Raw genomic sequence first — 20,643 nt, forward strand, 5'->3', positions numbered from 1 at the left:
TACTCTAGCCTGTCCAGTATGGACAAAGAAAGCTCCCTTTTTCGCATTTCCTCTCTTTTCATGCATGTTAACAAACCTTCAGTTCCTTCGAACCCTGACGATTTCTCAACAAATGTCAGTCCTGTCTGTCCTGCTCGTGTTGATGTACTGTAAATAGCAAACTAACAGTTGCTTCACCTCATGAGTTCACAGGTACAGATGCTAACTTCCAGCATATTCTCATGTCTCGTGGTCCTGTGCTTCTAAATAACAAGAAAGAGTTTCTATTCTATCAAGTCCTTGATTATGTTGGTGGATATGTTGTTGGTGAGGTTTAGGTTGGCCAGTAGAGCCAACGGAGATCTCTGGGGGCATGTTTTTGATGTTGACCTGGTTGGGTCAGTTGAACATTTTCTTGACCTGAAAAAGGGACTGATAGGCAGGTAGTATTTATGGTGTGTTTGTTAATAGGGTGGATAGTCAGTATTTGTTGGCTTTTTGTTGCAGGTTGTTTTTATGTTGTAAGTCCTATTGGTCTCTGTTTCACCTCACGCTGTGGTAAAGGCCCGGTGACCTTGTGAATCGCATGCTGAATTTCGAACCATTGCCTCATGTCATAGCAGGGTCTAATGTTTTTTTTTACTTTCTGTCCCACTAACAGAGCGCAAAGTCCCTCCAAACTTTACCAAGAGGCCATCTGAATCCATAGTGGATTTGGTGGGAAAAACTGTGAAGATGGAGTGTCGGGTGTCTGGCTCTCAGCCACTGACTGTCACCTGGTACAAGGACAACACTGAAATCTATGCCTCTGACAAACATGATGTCAGCTTCAGGAACAATGTGGCTGTGCTTTGTGTCAGAAACGCCACCAGCTCTGATGGTGGCACGTACACATGTGAGGTTTTCAACGACGCAGGCAAAGCCTCATGCCAAGTTTTTGTCACCATCTCAGGTAGGAGTGTGTCAGTTTGTCTTTATCATTCTTCATTATTTATCAAAAACGGATCATGAATGGACTTGATGTATTCAGCATGATCCTCTAAAGGTTTCAGATAAATTCAGCAGTGTCCTGTCCATCATGTTTGTGTTTGAAAAGCAAATATCTGTACTTGTCCTGCTTCTCTCCTACCACTCCGTTAGAAACTGGCCAGGCTCCCAAATTTGATATCCCTCTGGAGCCAGTGACGGTGAGCGAGGGAGAGAAGCTGAGCCTCAAAAGTCACATCACCGGCTCTGCTCCACTGACCATTCAGTGGATGAAGGATAGGAGGGAGCTGAAGTCCAGCGGAAACACCAGAATCACATTTGTTGATGGTACAGCCTGTCTGGAGATCAGCCCAGTCTCAAAGACTGATACCGGGGATTATCTCTGCAAAGCTAGCAATGCCACTGGCAGCGACTTCTGCAAGTCCAGAGTCACTGTGAAAGGTAACAGAATCAGATTCATTCCATGACAATTATATTGCTATACACTGCTCTTTGTTTACTTTCTAGTTTTCCATTAATGTTTTCTTTTAAATGCAATAAATTACTAGAGATGTTCTGAGCCAATTCAGAGGGTCGTAATGGACAAGCTCCACAGAGTCAGTGATTGGTGAAATCCAGTGATTCACTAAACTCTCAGCTGCAGCTTCTCGTGTTTGTTCAGAACTGACACTGCATTTACTTAAATTTTTATGATAACCTGATTACAAATTACAACTATTTCACAATTGAAAATTGGGCCTCTTTAATGACAGTGGGCGAGGTGTGACGCTGTGTCTGGCTTTACACAGTAAATTCACTTGCACAATTTCTTTTCAGACAAAGGAGCCAAGGCTACCCCCACCGAGGCTGCTGCTCCAGCTGCAGCTGCTCCTGTGAAAAGGCTCGACAATCTCTTCTTCATCGAGGAGCCTAAAAATGTTTCTGTCACAGAGAGTGAGTACAATCATCTGGACCATTGGGCCTGAAAGTGCTGTACAGTCATAATAATTCAGTCCAACAGGCAGTGAGGAACAGTAGGACTGGGGACAAATATGTGACAGGCTTATTAACACTGAAGGAAACTAAATTAGAAATGCAAATCTGAATCTTGGTATAAATAAATAACTGTAGTACAGATGTAATTTGTAGCATGCCCTGAGAAATTCCATGTAGTCACATGTTTACCTGGTATTTTGCAGAGGGCACTGCAACCTTCATCGCAAAGATTGGAGGTGACCCGATCCCCAGCGTGAAATGGATGAAGGGGAAATGGAGGCAGATCACTCCTGGTGGTCGTATCTCCATCGAGCACAAGGGCCAGGATGCCAAACTGGAGATCAGAGAGGTAACCAAGTCCGACTCTGGCCATTACAGATGTGTCGCCAGTAACAAGCATGGAGAGATTGAGTGCAGTGCCCAGATGGAGGTCACCAAAAAGGAGGAAGTGGAAGAAATCGGAGACTTAAGGACAAGACTGAAGAAGTAAGAGATGTGGCATTAGGATGTATTTTATTGTAGAGCACTGATTTTCTGTATGAATGATTTTTATGTTTGTCGAAGTCTGTTTCCTTTCAAAAGCTGTAGGATGGATAGGAGAGAAAAACAGAGAACGTTCATGAGAGCTCGTAGACCCTTGTTAACCCTCTTCAATAAGGGAAAATTCCATCTTACTGGTCCTGTTGTTAAGGCACCATCATCTCTAACTGTATCTTTAATTTTTGTCAGGACTCCATCAAAGCAGAAGAGTCCCAAGAAAGAAGAAGAGATTAATATTGTGGAGTTGCTAAGAGGTCATGACCCCAAAGAATACGAGAGGATCCTGCGGGACCACGGAATCCACGACTACCGTGCCATCCTACAGGCTGTCGAGTTCCTAAAGAAGGAGAAGGAGATGGAGACTGGAAGAGTGGTAAGAGATTTTGTGTCAGCACTAAGGTATAGTTATGTGATTACAGCTACAAGGTAGACCAACAAACATTCAATCGACGGCTAACAATCTGTTAACAGCAAGTTTTGGGACAGTATAACAGGTATATAAGACAATTCACAGATTTTGGCAGGTCTATCCTGTGAAGTTGAACAGTTTGTAGAGTAGATTAGGCCTGTGTTATTCTTTTTGATTTTTATACGTAATATTGAATAAGTAGAACAAAAGCACCAGCAGTAGGAGATGATCAGAATGGATCAGTGCAACACGTTACATGATTTTAGAATCAATTTATTGATTAACAGATATTTTATAACAAATAACACTTGCTGGTTTGCTTCATCCTCTACTAAAGTAAACCTTTAAGCTCTGGACTTGTAAAGCATCAACTAGGCTTTAGGAAGTAGCTTTTATACATCAAATAAATGGAGAAAACAGTTAATACTGACGATTATGGTTAGTTGTATAATTTGGTGTTGTACTGTCTATGAAGATTATCGTGAACTGATAAAGTTTCTGCATAGAAGGCTAAACGTCTTCAAGAACTTAAAACAAGTCCAGTTGGGTCTGGTGTTGTACTGCAGCATGTTAACAGATACAACACAGTTTACATGGTACAATAAATAGGAAGACTGCAAAACAACCATCGGAAACCAGAACATGGATTTTGTATCACCTCCTAAACAGAGCCCAGATTTAGTTCCAGGTCAATGTTTCCACATGAGGTTACAGATTGTGAGCTTCTTTTGTGGAAAAGGCCGACTGCAGCCACGTGAGGACACATTTCAGAGATGTGAAAGATACAGAAAGAGTTCAGGTAAAACAGTGTGACATTACCTGTTCCTCTGCAGGAGCTGGAGCATGGTGGTCGGGATGAGGAAGAGGACATGGCCCGACTGATCGAGCAGCTGGAGGGACGTGTTGGCACAGAGGTACCAAAACCCTGCAGCACCAGTAAACCAGTATATTAGCAGTATATTTATACTATGAAATAGAGAACAACACGTCATCTCTAGGTGAAATTCCTCAGCAGACAATTTAAACACAAAGCACATTGTGGAAGTACATTTTGTTACCATCCTGCTTTTCTTTGGTCCTAGAGGGAAAATATCAGTAAAGGTTTTTTGGTTTTTTGTGGCAATGAAATTAAAACTGTTGTAGAGATGAATTCTTCCGAGAGGCTCTGACACTGTTGAAGTGACGATAACATGTTGAAACTTTAGCCCGTCACAGTGTTGGAGGACATCACTGACCAGGTGACAACAGAGAACCAGAGCGCCACCTTCGAGTGTCAAATCAAGATCAACTACCCAGAGATCACTCTGACCTGGTACAAAGGCACCCAGAAACTGGACAACAGTGAAAAGTACAGCATCAGCAGTGTGGGCAACAGCCATTATCTAAAGATCAACAACTGCCAGGTCAAAGATCAGGGCAACTACCGTGTGGTGTGTGGTCCTCACATCTCCAACGCCAAGCTGACGGTCACAGGTACGAGTCAGTGTTTGAACTTCCTGTCCCGTCTGCTGAACACTTGTCTGGACGTCTTTAATGTGTCTTCGTGTCCCGCTCCTTTATTTTATTAACAGGTGCCAGTTACAAGACAGGTAAGCTCAGTGACGGAGAACTAACAAAATTCTGACTGATCTCTTTGGACCTGCTGGTTCACATGATGTGTTCATTTCTGTTTTGTGGAGTTTTGTTGTTGTTGTGTCATTGTGTGGAGTTAAGACCAAACAGGAATAATACTCAAATAACATGAGATGAATCAAGCCATCAGTGTTGTAAACTAACAGAAATTCAAATCAGAAATGAACTTTGATTATCTGGTTTTAGCCGACAAGATTCAGTTTACTAAATGCATCCGAAGCATCGAGGTCAGTGAACGCCACACTGCAACCTTTGAGTGCGAGTTGTCCTTCGATAACGCCACCGTCACGTGGTACAAAGATTCATGGGAGCTTAAAGAGAGTCCAAAGTATAACTTCAGGGCTGAGGGCCGACGTCACTTCATGATCATCTGCAACGTAACTGCAGAGGACGAAGGTTTGTTACCAAACATGAAACGGGGGAAAAAAAAGGAAGAGAAACATTTTAAAGTAGTTTTTAAAATAACAAACTTCCTAACAAAGAGCAGAGAATGAAGCTTTGATGAAACCAATCAACTCAGATTTTAGATGGTAAAGTTTAAAAGCCAAAATATTTGATTTCTGTTATTCAGTATTACGGTCAGTTTTGCATTGTGCATAAAGTTTAATTATATCTTTGGGATATGTTGGTAACCAAATCTGTAAGATTCATCTGTAGATACATAAAACACATCAAATACCAGGGAAACACTCTCTTCACAAAGTTAAGAGACAAGAGAGAAACCTCTGTAACTTCTTTGTAAGCACTTAGCACTCAAGTTACACTAGTTAACACTCACAACACACCCTAGAAACTCTACGGTTCTCCAGGGGAGGTTCTCTTTGTAGTGTGACTGGGCCTTTAAGCTGATTCTGCCACATGTTACGTTTAGTGTCTTCATCAAAATCTGCCAAACAGCACAAATCATGTCTCCACCCCATCAGGCGTTTACTCTGTGATTGCGCGTCTGGAGCCGATGGGAGAAGCTCGAAGCACGGCGGAGCTTTACCTGTCAGGCAGAGGTGTGTACGTTTCCTCAGACAGACGTCACTAGAGTTCATGTTAGTGCCATTTACAGCAGTGATAACATGTTTCACCTTGTCCTTTCACAGAAATTGGGTTAGGAAAGATTCCTCAGGGTGAGTATTTAAAAAAGCAGTGTTTGTAAATGACAGTAAAACTGAACATGTCTCCTGGCATTTTTGTACCGTGTCTTAGGTCCTAACCGAGTACTTTCCCAATGTTAATTTCCAGTAAGCAGTACGCTGCGATTCATGGTCACATGGTGTTCACTATTATCATTTCACTGTGTGATGGAAGAAATGCAAAGTTTTACTGTCAAACACATTTTAACCAGTATTTACATTCAATTCAACATTAACAGTAGTTGTGTTTGTGCTGAAACATGTAGACGTCCCAGACTTGTCAGTTCAAGTTCCAGAAACTGCCTCCATGGTTATTTGCAGAGGTGAGTCTGGGCCAATAAAACCTAACTTTAGCTCTAACCTGAATCTGTTGATGTCACTCAGAAATGTCTTCTTCTGTCAAAAGATTCTTCCGAATTTTATCACTATGAAGAGAGAACCGAAATGAAAGGTATAAAAAGTCTGTGAATCGTCACTTAACGGCTACACTTTGTGTCTCTGCGTGAAGAAACGTGAATGATTTATCCATCATCAATAAACACTGAACCTTTTCCCTCCATCCTAAAATTTAACCATCACCTTAACTCTCACGCTAAATAACTGAGTGGATATGACGAGTTCTGAAATAATACCTCTCTAACAACACCAACAAGTTACTCGTGCTCCCCAAATACAATTCAGATACCACTAAAATGGAAACCAATGCACAGAGGAGGATTACTGCAGTCAAAAACAGTCAAGATACATTTTGAGGTCAACTTCATCATTTCTGGATCGAGTTCAGAAAGTGAAAAGAATATATATCAAAAAATAAGTTTAAAATTTTAATTTTGATTGAAATTCACATAATGTTTAAATTTCATATAAAAAAAATTTATTCTAAAAATCACAGATAAAACAGAAAGGCAATTCTTTCTGTTAAAGTGAGTTGAATCTCAGAATCAAATTGATTGTTTCACATCATCCTCGTCTGTACAAAGCTGAACTCAGATCTTTAACTGCTGCTTGTCCCTCACTGATCTTCCGTAGCTTTTCAAAGTCTGACAGTTCAGGAAGAGTCGGTCTCGGTCCGGTACTCCTCTGTCACAGGTATCAACATCTGCCCCCCAACTCATCCTTCTCTGTGTGTCTTCAGACATCTGTTCGGCGTTCTGGTCCTTTGTATGTCTGTCCACTGTGTTTCACTTCTGTTTTCATGGTTCTTCACTGGTTCATTGGTTATTTGTGTCTAATCTTTCATTTCGTCCTTAATAGCTCAGACAGTTAAAACCTGCCAGTCATGTTTCATGTCACAGTCAGGTTTTTTCACTAAGTTCACCTCTCTCCTTCACCAGAAGAGAAAAAACCTGTCGAAGAAATAGTCGAGAAGTTCGAGATAATAGAAGAAATCCCTGAAGGTACAATGGCTTAGAAAAAGCAGGCAATCCGGCTTGTGGCTGTTGATCAGAGCTTGTGGCTATGACATAACGAAGCTGCTAGTCGCCTGTTTTTTGTTTTGTTTTTTTTCCATATAAAATGGCACAGTTGCTGCTTACACAAGCTTTTCATTCTTAAATGTCTTAATTTAGCATCTGTGCACGTGACATAGATGATGTTCTGCTCTCATCTGTCTTCTACTTTCATGTTTTGTTCCTCCTCTTCCTGGCTTAGTTCAGTATTTCTTCTCTTAAGCTCAGATTAATCCTCACTAGAGCTTTCTGTAGAGTAGGTGGCAGAATTTTGAGAATTTTGAGACTGTAGTTGTCGTCCTTTAATGTAATGTCTGTCTTGATCTTTCAAGTTCCTGAAGTTTATAGGAGACCGGAGGAGAAACCCTCTGAGCCTGCAGTTCCGCCTCCATCTCCAGTGAAAGGTATCTGAAACACACCTTCTTATTTTTATCATTTGCTCATTTCTTATTTCTCTACCTGTTGTCTGTTGGAGGACCTTTCCATGTCGGTCACACTGTATGTTCCATTTGTCATTTATTTGTGATTCTTTAAAAAGAAAGTCTTGATAATAGCATGTAATGTGTTCAGAAAACTGAAATCAGTGATGATGTTTTAAAGTACCTGAAGCCAAGGAGCTGCAGCCTGAAGTAACTGCCGCTGCTCCACCTCACAGAGAGGAACCATCGACCCCAGCAGGTAAAGTTTCAACTGTCTTTTTAAATGAGCTCATGATCTTACAGAGTCTTTATTGGCTCACATTTTTCACTCTTCTTATATAATATAATGGAATTATATTATTACATCCACATAGTATTAAGCAGTTTTTACATGTTTCTTTACTTCTATCTCACTTTTTCTTCTCTCTCCTTGGAAAATGTTGTTCTTAATATCTTATTTGAGTAAAATCATCCTAAGGTGATTTTTGTCTTTAGATTTTCTTTTAGTGCAAAACTCACTGTTGTGTGAAGTGATTCTGTTCTTTGAAGTTCTGTGTTCTTACAGTGCGTCAATAGCATTATGTTCTGTCTGTCTGTCCTGCTGATTGGTTGTCTGATGGTGCCTGTTGTACAGATTCATGTTTTGTGAGTTACTGTTTCCTTCTTTTACTCCTGGAACTCTTAAAACTGTGCACACTCTGCATCGACTCACAGTCATATTTTTCTGTTAACCCTGAAAAACCTACAGTGTACCCCAAACCACAACCTAAACCAGAGATGGTTCCCAGAAGGGTCACTCCTGAACCTTATCAACCCAAGGCAACAACAGCAGAGCCAAAAATGGTTCCTCCTGAGCCTAAAGTGCCACCTGAAAAACCAGTGGCACCTGAGCCTGAAGTAGCCAAAATAAAGCCTGAGCCTGAAGCAGTGAAAGTTAAACCTGTCAAGAAAACACCGGAAGCTCCAGAACCAAGAGGTAAAATAGTAGACAGTAGTGTGTTGTACTGCTGCTCGTTGGGACAGTAGTGTTGTACGGTGTGTCTATAGTATTGTTTCATGTTGCTGGAGTCTATTTTTCAACACGTTTGTGTTCATCTTGAATGCTCTAAGATGTCCTTACGCTAACGTCTTCTTCACTGCTGGATCTTCTTAACTTAAGATTGTTTCACATATTTGGAGTTCACTAAACCTGGGTGATAGGATGTTAGGCTGCAGCATTTTGTAGTATGTAACCCTGTTCCACACTAACTCTGGAAACCAATGAACTGGCTTTAGAGCAGTTCACACCATGTTATTGGAAAAACCTTGTGACAAGTGGAAAACCTTTTTGTAACTTATCGCTAAAGTGCCAGCTGTAACCAAACCGGAAGAGGCCATAGTTCAGCCTATTGCTTTCAAGATTACTCCACCAAGGACTGAAGATATTTTAACGAAAGATACTGGAAGACCAAGCTTTTTTCATTGTTGAACTCTTTCATGTGTTTTGTCATGTTCTCATTTCATGTGGCTTGTTGTGTAACCTATCCCAGTCTATGTTGTGTTATCATGTGCTCTGACTATGTCTGATTAGTTATTTTTGTTCTAAGCACTCGACAGAGTGGACTCCTGTACTGAAGCTTAAGTTGTTCCCAGCATGTTACTGAATGGGTGTATACTGTTCTTTAAAGCACCAGAACCACCAAAACCAGAAGAAACTGTAGTTCAGCCTCCACCAGCCCAGGTTCCTCCCTTCACACCAGAACATCTTCCATCTAAAGGTATTTATTACTCACCCTCAATATCTTTAATTGTCCTGCTTCATTTCCTTTCATATCTTTTTTCAGTCCTTGAATTTGCTCACTAAGAGTATAACCTTCAATTCCATGTCAGTGTAGGTCATTACCTGTAGATTAAACAACACATAATGTTCTCTTAATACAAGATGTACCCAGACCAGAGGAACCTGTAATTCAACCATCCGCACCAGTGGTCATTCCACCCAAGGCTGAAGCTAAGCCAATAGAAGGTACTGCAAAGACGTCCTCATTAGTTGCTTTGATGTTTGATGTTTTGTGTTGTTGCCATAAATAGCCTTCATCAATTTCCAATCCATTTCAGCTTTTTGAAATGCTTTGAAATATCCCATAGAAATGAGTCTTTGCACAATATTTGACTGTGTGTGCTGACCACTCGTTAGAGTGGGATCAGCACTTTCGCTTTTTCTTTCAACACATTATTAAGAAGATAATAATCTTATAAATAAATGTTCTTCTAAGTTGTCTCAGAACCAAAGACACCTGAACCAGAAGCACGAAGACGTATATCTGAAACAGAACCAGAGGAGCCAAAGAAGGTTCCAGAAAAGGTTGTGGTAGAAACAAAGAAAGTTCCAGAAACATTGAAGCAGGTTCCAGAAGAACCAAAGAAGATTGTGGTAAAAACAAAGAAAGTTCCTGAAGCCACAAAGAAAGTTTCAGAACCACCAAAGATAGTTCCCGAAGAACCAGCAGTTGTTTCAGTTACACACAAGATAGTAACAAAATCAACAGCTGAGCTGGAAAAACGTCCAGAGGCTTCAAAGGTAACAGAGGAAACAGGGTTTCACCATCCAGCACCAACACCACCGCTTCATTTGGAAACACTGGAACAAATTCCTCAGGCTGAAAAGCCACAAGGTAGATACATCTGCAAAAAGATTTAACATCTTAGTAACTAATCTTTTGTCTTCTTGATTTTTTAACTTTGGATATTTCTTGTGACTTGCTGTTAGTTAATTCTTCAAAGGTTTTGTCTTAATGTCTGTGCTCATGTGTGCTGACTGTTTGTTACATCATATTAATTATTAAACAGTCGAACAGAGGGAGTTTCCACAGGAACCAACAGCACTAGCAAAACCAAAGCTGGAGGTGGAGTCACCCATCAAAGGTATGCTTAATCTTACAAATTCTCTGGAACTTTTAGAAAGTAGACACAAGTCAGTTTCATGTAGTTTGACTGGGTGTATCTATATGTACCTGAAACCAGATGTTGTCTCTGATGGAGACATAGAGATCCAGTCAAAGCCTACAGAACTTCCACAGCAGAGAGGTAGTGTTTCTTAATATCTGCAGTTTCGTAGTAAAATGACGATCACAGTAGACAACATACCACACTGAAATCTGTGTTTTTGTGTCTTGATGGTTTTTGTTTTGTCTTGTTGTGTTTTTTCTTGGTCACCACTCCATGGTGCAAATCTTCATTCTTGGGTGATATCTTAAAAATTACCAGCTTCCCTGAAGGTGTTTGGAGAAAGGATGTCTTTAGCTGAAAATGTTGGACACAAGCAAGAGGAAATTAGGACATATGAAACAGACTTCAGAGATGACAACGCATTGAAAAGGGAGATGAGACATCAAATGGTGTTTGAAATGGAAGAGCAGCAGGCCTCTACCTGGAACTTTGAAGATTCAGAGCAACTGGACATTGAGCTAACACGCACACAATATGAGGCTGAAAAACTGGAGGACAATGTGCCATATAAAGAAGCAGGGTTTGGTTTAGAGGCTGTACACTGGAGGTCTGTCTCTCCACAGTTAAAGGAATCTATCCTTCTTTCATCAAAAGAAGGCATCACTCGTGAATCTGAAATGTCTCAACCTACAAAAAAGGAGGTTTGTCCTCCTGACACTGAATTCACATCCAAAAAAGTGGCTTACAAGAAAACTCAAGAAAGAAAACTCAGTGAAGCTGATGTCACCTCACATTATAGAAAACAGAGGAAACCTACCAAAATGTTTTTATCTGTTCGTCGTGAAGAAGTTCAAGAGGATACTGTTTCACAAATGGAGGATCTTGTTCAACCTAAAATCTCATATACATCAAAAATCATAACTGTACCAAAGAAGTCTGAAGAAATTAAAGAAGTCTCTCTTTTAAAGCAGACTGAATCTGTTGATCCATCTGAAAGATCCATATTTCTGCCTCATACAGATACTGTTTCACCTACACCTGATGGAAATCTGCCCCAAAGTCATCCAAGAACATCTTTTCCACATCATATGACAGCCATTTCTACTGAGAAAGACATAACACCATCAAAAAAGGGGGGGTCTCTGGGGGATAAAATCACAAAAACTTCTGAAGCTGCAAAAAACAAGGTATCTATGGAGAGACAAACTCCCGAGGTGGAAGAAATACCTTTTGAAGAGGAACTTGTCCCAGCAGCAAGTGGAGAAGTGTCACCTCCAGTGTCTACAGTTGTTCCTGCTGAAGAAGTGACCCTACCCACGAAACCTATACCAAAAGACGAGACTGCACCACCTAAAAAAGTTCCACTAAAGAAGAAACCACTTCTCACTGAGCAAGAAATGCTTGAACCCAAGAAACCTACTCCTCAAAAAGTATTCACCCCTGAGGTTGATTCTCCTCAGGAGGCAAGAGCAGCCACAACTAAACCTCCACCAACAAAACAAAATGACAAGAAAGCAAAAAAGGGCCTAACTCTTCAGAAAGGTATTGTCTTATATTTCTGCGAGCCTAATGAGATCATGAAGCTCTTATCACATGTCTCCCTGTAAGGTCTCTAATAACAAAAAGTGGTTCATACATTAATCCTTTTGTTGGTGAGCTGAGTTTGTCCATTGTCTTTGTAACATGTTTTTATGTTGCTCCTCTGCAAAGTACGGCACGTACTAAGAAACTTTAACTATTAACCTCTTTCAATGTTGAATTTAGATTTTCCTTCATGAGCTGACTTTCTTCCATCTTTCCTGTCAGTTCTTCTACCTGTTTACGTTGTTTGGAGTAATCCATCTTGCAATTCTCTTTCGCTGTTTATAAGTCCTGTTTGGCCATGTTACTGTCTTGGTCGTGATTTTGGCATCTTGTATTCCCAAAGTGTCTCCTCCAGAGGAGAAGAAACCTTCTGCACCAAAGCCTTCCCCTACTCCATCACCTCCTGCTCCTGCTCCAGCAGAGAAAGTTGCTCCTTCTGCAGGTAGCCTTTTCAGTTTCTGTGTTCCTCATCTTTGCTGAATTCTCAAGTCAGCCATGTTGTTTTTCCTCTTGCTCATTTGTGTATTTGTGTTGTTGTCCTAAGTTTTCGTGACTTTAATTTTCCACGTTGCTCATTATGTTTTGACCAAACTTGTTATCTTCCTGGTCATGACCTTGGCGTCTTGTATTCCCAAAGTACCTCCCCCAGAAGAGAAGAAACCATCTGCACCAGTACCAAAGCCTTCACCACCTCCTCCTGCTCCGGCAGAGAAAGTTGCTCCTCCTCCTGAAGGTAGTTTCTTCACTTGACTTTGTATATTGTAAACTACATGTATTTCGTCCTACTTTGTTTTAAAAGGTATCCTCGTGGTTTCTTTTTTTTTTATTTTACATGCTTTTGTAATGTTCCCCCACTCTTCTTTTGCATTGGTTCTGTCCATCGGTGCTTGTCTTGATTCACTGTGTTGTTGTCTCAGTCTTGATCTTGGTATCTTGTATTCTAAAGTGTCTCCTCCGGTTAAGAAGAAACCATCTGTTCCCGAACCAAAGCCTGGAGCACCTGCTGCTCCTGCAGCTCCTGCAGCTCCTGCTGCTCCTGCAGCTCCTGCAGCCAAAGTCACTCCTCCTGCAGGTAGTTCTTTCACTTTGATTTGTGTTACAACTGTCCAGTGCTTGTGTTACTTGTTTTTTTGTTTTTTTTTTAGATATTCTCGATGTTGTTTAGTTGTATCTCAGTGTGTTTTATCTTTGTGTTATTTTCTTTATTCTTAATATCTTAAATCTAATGAATGTTTGTCTTTAATGTGTTGTCACTTTCATATTTTCTGTCTTCTTGGTTATGATTTTTGGTGTCTTGTACTCCTAAGTGGCTCCTCCAGAAGAAAAGAAATCACCTCCACCCACACCAAAGCCTCCAGCAGAAAAAGTCATTTCTTCTGCAGGTAGTTTCTTCTGTTTGTCATGTTGTTTAAACCCCTCATTTTTTCCTCAAAAAAACTCTTTGGTCTTAACAGCCTGAATTATTTGTCTGTTTTGTTTAACTATCTGTCAGTTGTTGCTTGTTGACCAGATCTTTGCCATTGATTTAATCAAGTTGGCATTCTTATAGCTCAAGTTGCACCGATGGAAAAGAAAACCTCTCCACCAGCCGTAGAGGCTGAACCCTCTCCTGTATTGGAGGAAATCTCTACACCTGAAGGTAATGTCTCGTCTGTAAATTTTATTTGTAGTCTCTTCTCTTTCTTTTACATTTGTGTCACCTTGAATCTTCATACATAGCAATCTGAGCTTTGATTTAAGAAATTCCTTCATTTTCTAGATCTATTGGTCTTTTACTTCAGCATAACTTACAATGATAAAAAATGTTGACACCTGTGAAAGTTATTGGATTCGTTGCTCACTTTAACAAAATAAAGAAAACAATGCATGCCACGCCTTCTTAACTCTCCTAAATTTACCTTCTTTGTCTTTGATTTTATGTGTTGTGGGTACTTATATTGATCTTATTTCAATCTTTCCAGACAAAGAACCAGTTTCAGCACCTGGAACAACTAAAGGTATACCAAATATTTGCTTCTTTATTTTAGAAACACTGTACCATTGAATTCAGATTGCTATATTAGTTATTGTGTGAGAAACAACAATGATATCTGGGTTTTTGTTGTTGTTGTTGTGGTTGTTGTTTTCATTTTGATGTTGATGCTGGATGTAAATTCTTTGTTGTAAACAATGAAATGTTGGGTTTTCTGTACGTTTGTATTTTGATGTTATAAAAAGTCTGTTTACTGCCTCAACCACAGCTCAACCACCTCTTAAGCAGAAGGGTAAGGTTTCTGTTGAGGAGACAAAAACACCTGAATCACCTAAGTTGGGGCATAAATTTACCAGAATACCCAAAGTGAAGGAACCAGAACCAGAGGTCATTAAGCTGAGGAAGGGTCCTGTGAAACCTCCAGAGCCCCAGAAACAAATTGTAACTCACAAAGCCAAAGTGACAAAGCATTGTGATTCTGAACTAATGGTTCATGGACTTCACGACAGAGAAGATAGAGAAATAATAACGCTTGGAAGAACTGAACAAATCTTCACTGCAGAGGAGGAGTTGATTCAGTTAGGGCATTTTGAGGAAGCTGAAAGAGTAGGAGTTTCACGGAAAACAGAGAAAGAAGGTTGGACAAGATCCCTAAAACCACATGAAGAAGTGCAAGAACCTGAGGTTTCAAGCGTAGATCAGAAGAAAATAATTAAACTGCCAAAGGCAGATAAGCAGACAGAATCTGTTTCTGAACCTGAAAAGTCAGGAAAGCCTGAGGAAGAGTTACAAAAGGTCAAACTAAAAAAGGTGCCAACCGAGCCCAAAAGGGCTGAGAAGGAAGTTGTAACTCAAAAAGTTGAACTAACAAGGCACTATGACATAGAACTGACAGTTGAGAAGCTCCGCAATAGAGAAGATCAAGAACTAATAACGTTCAGCAAAACTGAACAAGGCCTCACTGCAGATGAAGAAGCATCAGTCCTGGGCCATAAGGAGAAACCTGAAAAGCTCGAGCCAGGAGATGATAAATCAAAATGGATAAGAACTCCTAAAGCCTTAAAGGATGACAAACCTGATCTTGATTTAACTAAAAAGACAATTGAGAAATTGCCCAAGAAAGAGCAGGAGCAAGAAGTAGTGACATTGAAACAATTTGAAAAGCCCCAGAAACCTGAAACACCTGAATCTCCAAAGGCTAAGACAGAAGCAAAGGTAAAGACAGATTCTGCACATACACCAGTATCTTCTAAGAGAGGTGAGAAGATACAGAGAGATCAAGCCACAGCTGCTATGAAACACAGAAAAGATGAAGACGCTCCCTCAACAGGTCCAGAGGTAACTCTGGACTCTGTCAACAAGGACCAGAAGGAGATCCCAGCGAACAAAGAGCCACCACCTAAAAGTGAGAAACCTACACATGCACACAAGCTTGGTGTAGCACCTAAAATTATTTCCACACCAGAGAAAGAACAGATTGTGTTGAAGCCTTTCACCAAAATTACCAAGCCTGAAGAAAAGCCAGAGAATGCTGTGGAGAAAGAGAAAAAGAAGCCAGCAGAAGCAAAGATACCCAGTCAAGACCAAACTTGTAAAAAACTGAAAGCACCACAAATTAAGCAGGTTGAAAAGATTTCAACTCCAAAAATAGAGGATGAAAAACCACAGGATCAAGAAGAACCAACTGTTCCACCCAGGAAACCCAGTCTACTAGAAAAGAAAGAAGTGACCCCACACAAAGAAGCAGAGAAAGAGATTCCACAAAAACAAACAGAAGTGCCCAGGAAAGGTACTGAACTCAGAAAGACTCCATCCAGAGTCAGTAAGGAGAAGGCAGAAGAAGAGCTACGCAAGCCCACTGAGCAGCTCAAAAAGACGCCTTCACCAAAAGTTGATAAGACAAAGCCTAAAGAGGACAAACTAATTACCACTGAGAGGAAGCCAAGTGCGGAAAAAGCCACAATTCCCAAACCTGTTTCACCTAAAGACAGTGTACAAGCTGTAACACTCAAAATGGTTCCAAAAAAACCTTCACCGGAGGAGGTTTCAGCACCAGAAAAGCCCAGTGAGGTGCAAATCCCCGTGGTAAAGGAGGTCTCTCCTGGAGCCGTACAGATGAGGAAAGTGCCCACCCAGCCAGAGGAGGAGGTGCTTAAAGTGGAGGCTAAAGAAGTGGAAGGTGAGGAAGAAGAGGAGGCCTGGGGCTGGGAGCTGGTTCCCACAGAGGACTGGGAAGGTGATGTGGTGGATGGGGCACTGGAGACTCCGGGCATGCCTGGCGGCAAACGAGGTGATTCGAGCTGATTGCTCTGGAAACCTGTCATCCCGTCTAAGGCGACTCGATTAATCCTCACCACGTCTATATCTAATAACTTGATCTTTGGTTCATCTAGAGCTCATCTGTGCATTCACCATTCATCCACTGTGATGTTCCCATGTTGTACATCATGTAATGTTTGTCCTCAAATGTATCATCCACATCAGTCATTTAGTGTTTGTGTCCTTCATTCATTTGTCAAACATTTTACTCCTTCTCTGTCCTCTTCATCATACGTATCATTCATGTAATGTGAAAATATATCTTTGGCATGTTGGCATGTTTGGTGTTAGCGATACTCAAATCTTCATCTTGGTTTCTGCTGGATTATTTGCACCAACACCGACTTCTCTAGAAAAGTTTTAAATTCATCTTATTGTTTCTTGTCCAGAGGGAAAACCCACAGAGGAGCCACCAAAAGGCAGAGGCAGAGGATTTGGGGGTGAGAATGAACTGACATTAGGACTTTAATACTAACGGATTTGCTCTTTCAGCTATGTTTGAAAGTCTTCCACCCGCTTCATTTACATTTGTTGTTTGTGTGTTAGCTGTTAGCTGTCTTGTCTATTTCAATAAAACAAATGCTTTGTGTGGAGCCGTACTGATGACACAGGTAGGTGTCAAGCAGGCTTTCAGCAGTGTTCTGCTATTTTCAGCTTCACATTCACTACATCAGCTGGACATGGCTTTCTTTTTGTCTGTGTTGTCTCGTCTTTTTTTACTTTTAGGGTTCTTTAGAGAGAAGGTGGTTATGAATGACTGCACACGCTTCATCTTAACAGAATAATTTATTCTGTGCACCTCTAATACTAAAATGGTTCAATTAAAGCAGTTTACTGTTGAATAAGAAAGGTCATTCCATTGTTCAATGTTTGACTCTTCACAAATCTGAAACTAACTGGACGAGTTTCTGTATGTGATGTTGCAGCGAGACAGACCCCATCTCCTGGTGATGGCGGGCGGGGACGGGGCTTGAGGCCCGGTGGTAAAGGCCCATCACCACCAGAGGAACCCTTTGGAGGATTCAAGCTCAAGGCTGTACCTCTGAAGTTCATCAAGAAGCTTCAGGACATCGTGTTGCAAGAGGCAGAGTCCATAGGCTCATCTGCTGTGTTTGAGTGTGAGGTCTCGCCCTCCACTGCCATCACTTCATGGATGAAAGATGGAAGTAACCTCCGAGAGGGCCCCAAGCACAAATTCACCTCTGATGGCAAAGATCGCAAGTTGAACATTATTGATGTCCAGCTGTCGGACACTGGTGAATATACCTGTGTGGCCAAGAATGCTGGCAAGGAAATATCATGCACAGCCAAGCTCATTGTTGAAGGTAAGCTGTGGGTAAACATAGTATCACCAAACAATTCATTATTTATTAAATTGTACTTATTATGTTGACTTATGTTGAAGAAACAAGCTTTTCATAGGCATCAACCCCAGGTATTATAGTGACGTCTGTATGGGAGAATATCAAATGATGCTGTTTTTAAATTCTAAATGTGTCTGTGTAGAGCTGCCTGTGAAATGGCTGAAGGAACTGGAACCAGAGACAACATGTATGAAGGGTCAGCCTATGTACCTGACCTGTGAGCTGAACAAAGAGAGAGATGTGGTCTGGAAGCGTAATGGTGTAGTCCTGAAGAAACAGGCTGGAAAAGTGGCCATTAATATCATTGGTTTGCAGCACGCAGTGACCATCCAAAACGCCACTGACGATGACGCTGGCATCTACACGTGTGAGGTAGACGGGCAGGAGGACGTCAAGACTACAACAGACGTCAAAGTGATTGGTAAGCATTAGGCATCCAGTGAATAAAGACTGATGAGAAACGCTTCACTCAAAGACACATTGTCCGCTTACAATAATTATTCCGGTTTAACATTGTGCTCAAATTATTCCAGGATACCAGGATAACAAATAAGGCTAAATCAAAACTGCTAACAGCTAACATGTTAACTCACTAACTAGCTTGGAAATGTGCAGGAAAAGGCAACTTTGGGAACTTAAAACATCCCTTAACTTTGATCATGGACTTCATTAATCTGTTTATCACAGTTGTGATGAGTGTGAGTTGCCTGTAAATGACCTAATTTAAACATGTTTAGTCCTTCAGTGCTGGAGGAATCATCTGCTGCTCTGTCTGCTTCTAACAAACAATCAGTAGATGTGGAACCAGGCTTAGTTTAAAGCTCAGACCTCAGTGCTGACACTGTTTTAATCCTTCAAATCTGTGTTGTCAGAAATCATCAAAGACTGGCTGGTGAAGCCTCTGAGAGATCAGCATGTGAAACCGAAGGCCAAGGCCACGTTCAAGTGTGAGCTGTTCAAGGACACTCCCAACTGGAAGTGGTTGAAAGGAGACACAGAGCTCACTCCATCTGACAAGGTGGAGATCACTAAAGATGGGAAAGACGTGACACTGGCCATCAAAAACTGCCAGCCTGATGATGTTTCAGACTATACCATTGAGGTTGAGGATCGCAGATACACGGCCAAACTGACTCTTGGAGGTCGGTGTGATATGCACAAACTATGTAAAAAAGTTATGAGGACAATAAAAAAAAAGCTAAAATATATGTTTACCTTCAGAGCGTGAAGCAGAGATCCTGAAGCCCCTGTCCAGCGTGGAGGTGGTCGAGAAAGAAGAAGCCCACTTTGACACAGAGATATCTGAGGATGACGTAGTTGGCGACTGGAAACTAAGAGGGCAGGTGTTGACGAGATCTCCGGTAAGATTTTAAAAAACACCTGACAAGAAATGTGGTCTTCTCCTATAATAACAGTATTTTTTTAACAATAAAGATAAGCTTGTTGTGAAATTAGTAAAAGCATTAGAACTAAAGTCACTGGTGGGACTGTTTTATTGTTTTGTTTGTGGCGTCTACTGTGACGTCTTATGAATTTATTTAAGACTAAAATATACTTTGAAACAGTTATTATCATGGCACTTTCCAAAAACCTTCACTGATTGTAAACATATCTTGTGGAGTTTCAGCACTGAGTGCTTTGTATAATTACTGTTGGAACAAAAACTGTTTCAGGAAGAATAAAAACAGAAATCCAACCAATGCTAGACAATTTTCTTAGTCCATTCAGATGACTTGTTAAACAGATGAAAAGTGGTATTGATACTAAAACTCTGGTATAGCATTAGCACAAAAAAAACAAGACATATTTGTTCTGTTTCTGTTTCTTAGACATGCGACATTAAAGCTGAAGGCACAAAACGTTTCCTGACACTAAAAAATGTCCAGCTGGACCAAGCGGGTGAAGTGACGTATCAGGCTCTGAATGCAGTCACCAGCGCAATGCTCACTGTCAAAGGTAAAAATACACTGTTTTTGACTGTTTTTTTGTTTGGTGCAAGCTGCTGCATTTGTTGCTCTTGGAAAGCCGAGGTATTCCAGAAATGGTAGGAAAAGTGTCGGCTGCGTTGTTGCTTTTGTGAATAACTGCTGATTCACACCTCCCAGAGATCGAAATGGGCTTTGTTGAGCCACTGAAGGACGTTTCTGTGCCTGAAAAGAAACAGGCCAAGTTTGAATGTACCATCACCAAGGATGTGCCAAAAGTCATGTGGTTCAGGGGGGTGGAAATCATCACGCCAAGTCCTAAATATGAAATAATTGACGATGGAAAGAAACACATGCTGATCATAAACAACTGTGAGTTTGATGATGAGGCTCAGTACACAATTGAAGTGTTGGGTCAAAAATCAACCGCTCAGTTGATGGTGGAAGGTAAGTGGCAGACACGTCACGCTCGATGTCATGTGTTGTCATTCAGTGTTTGTGGCTTTAAAGTGTCCGATGGCAACAAACCGCCCTGTTTGTGTGCATTGACTTGATGTGTTCCAGGCATGAGGCTCAAATTTGTGCAGCACATTCAGGACCAAACAGTCAAAGAAGGTAACACAGCACGATTTGAGGTTGAGATGAGTCATGAGAATGTGCCAGTGGTTTGGTACAGAAACGAAGTCAAACTCCACGTGGGCCGAAACGTGGTCACACACGTGGAGGGGAAGAAACACAGTCTAGAAATGAGGATGCTGACTGTAGACGATACCTGCCAGATTAAGGCAGAGGCCAAAGGAATTTACTCCATTGCAAAACTGACTATTATAGGTAACAACACATTGTCCGTTCTTTTTTCTGCATTTTGTACACACAGTATATTCATGTTGGGCAGTAACTGCTTAGAAATGTCACTGTCATTTAAATACAACTGCTTTTTGTTCTATTTGTGCCGTTACAAACCTCTTCAACCTCCCTGAAGTCAACATTTAGTTCACATTGATGAATTTCTTTGATGACTAAAGGCAACAAATCCTT

At 41.0% G+C, this 20,643-nt stretch overlaps 1 protein-coding gene across 1 annotated transcript in view; it reads left to right on the plus strand.

The window, feature by feature from the left end:
* Window positions 1-20,643, plus strand: part of ttn.1 (titin, tandem duplicate 1) — a 166,618-nt gene that overhangs the window by 48,947 nt on the left and 97,028 nt on the right. The window contains 33 exon segments of the mRNA XM_026376632.1: window positions 641-931; window positions 1,120-1,407; window positions 1,783-1,899; window positions 2,145-2,427; window positions 2,671-2,854; window positions 3,724-3,804; window positions 4,096-4,363; window positions 6,981-7,043; window positions 7,427-7,498; window positions 7,695-7,772; window positions 8,262-8,489; window positions 9,181-9,270; window positions 9,429-9,518; window positions 9,778-10,167; window positions 10,343-10,417; window positions 10,517-10,579; window positions 10,760-11,037; window positions 11,902-11,983; window positions 12,369-12,467; window positions 12,663-12,758; window positions 12,972-13,097; window positions 13,333-13,407; window positions 13,575-13,664; window positions 13,987-14,022; window positions 14,266-16,287; window positions 16,706-16,756; window positions 17,243-17,641; window positions 17,823-18,101; window positions 18,553-18,822; window positions 18,902-19,041; window positions 19,510-19,636; window positions 19,786-20,052; window positions 20,170-20,436. Coding sequence (XP_026232417.1) covers window positions 641-931; window positions 1,120-1,407; window positions 1,783-1,899; window positions 2,145-2,427; window positions 2,671-2,854; window positions 3,724-3,804; window positions 4,096-4,363; window positions 6,981-7,043; window positions 7,427-7,498; window positions 7,695-7,772; window positions 8,262-8,489; window positions 9,181-9,270; window positions 9,429-9,518; window positions 9,778-10,167; window positions 10,343-10,417; window positions 10,517-10,579; window positions 10,760-11,037; window positions 11,902-11,983; window positions 12,369-12,467; window positions 12,663-12,758; window positions 12,972-13,097; window positions 13,333-13,407; window positions 13,575-13,664; window positions 13,987-14,022; window positions 14,266-16,287; window positions 16,706-16,756; window positions 17,243-17,641; window positions 17,823-18,101; window positions 18,553-18,822; window positions 18,902-19,041; window positions 19,510-19,636; window positions 19,786-20,052; window positions 20,170-20,436 — 7,365 coding nt within the window.

The sequence above is a fragment of the Anabas testudineus genome, chromosome 21, assembly GCF_900324465.2.
Source record: "Anabas testudineus chromosome 21, fAnaTes1.2, whole genome shotgun sequence".
NCBI classification, from domain to species: Eukaryota; Metazoa; Chordata; class Actinopteri; order Anabantiformes; family Anabantidae; genus Anabas; species Anabas testudineus.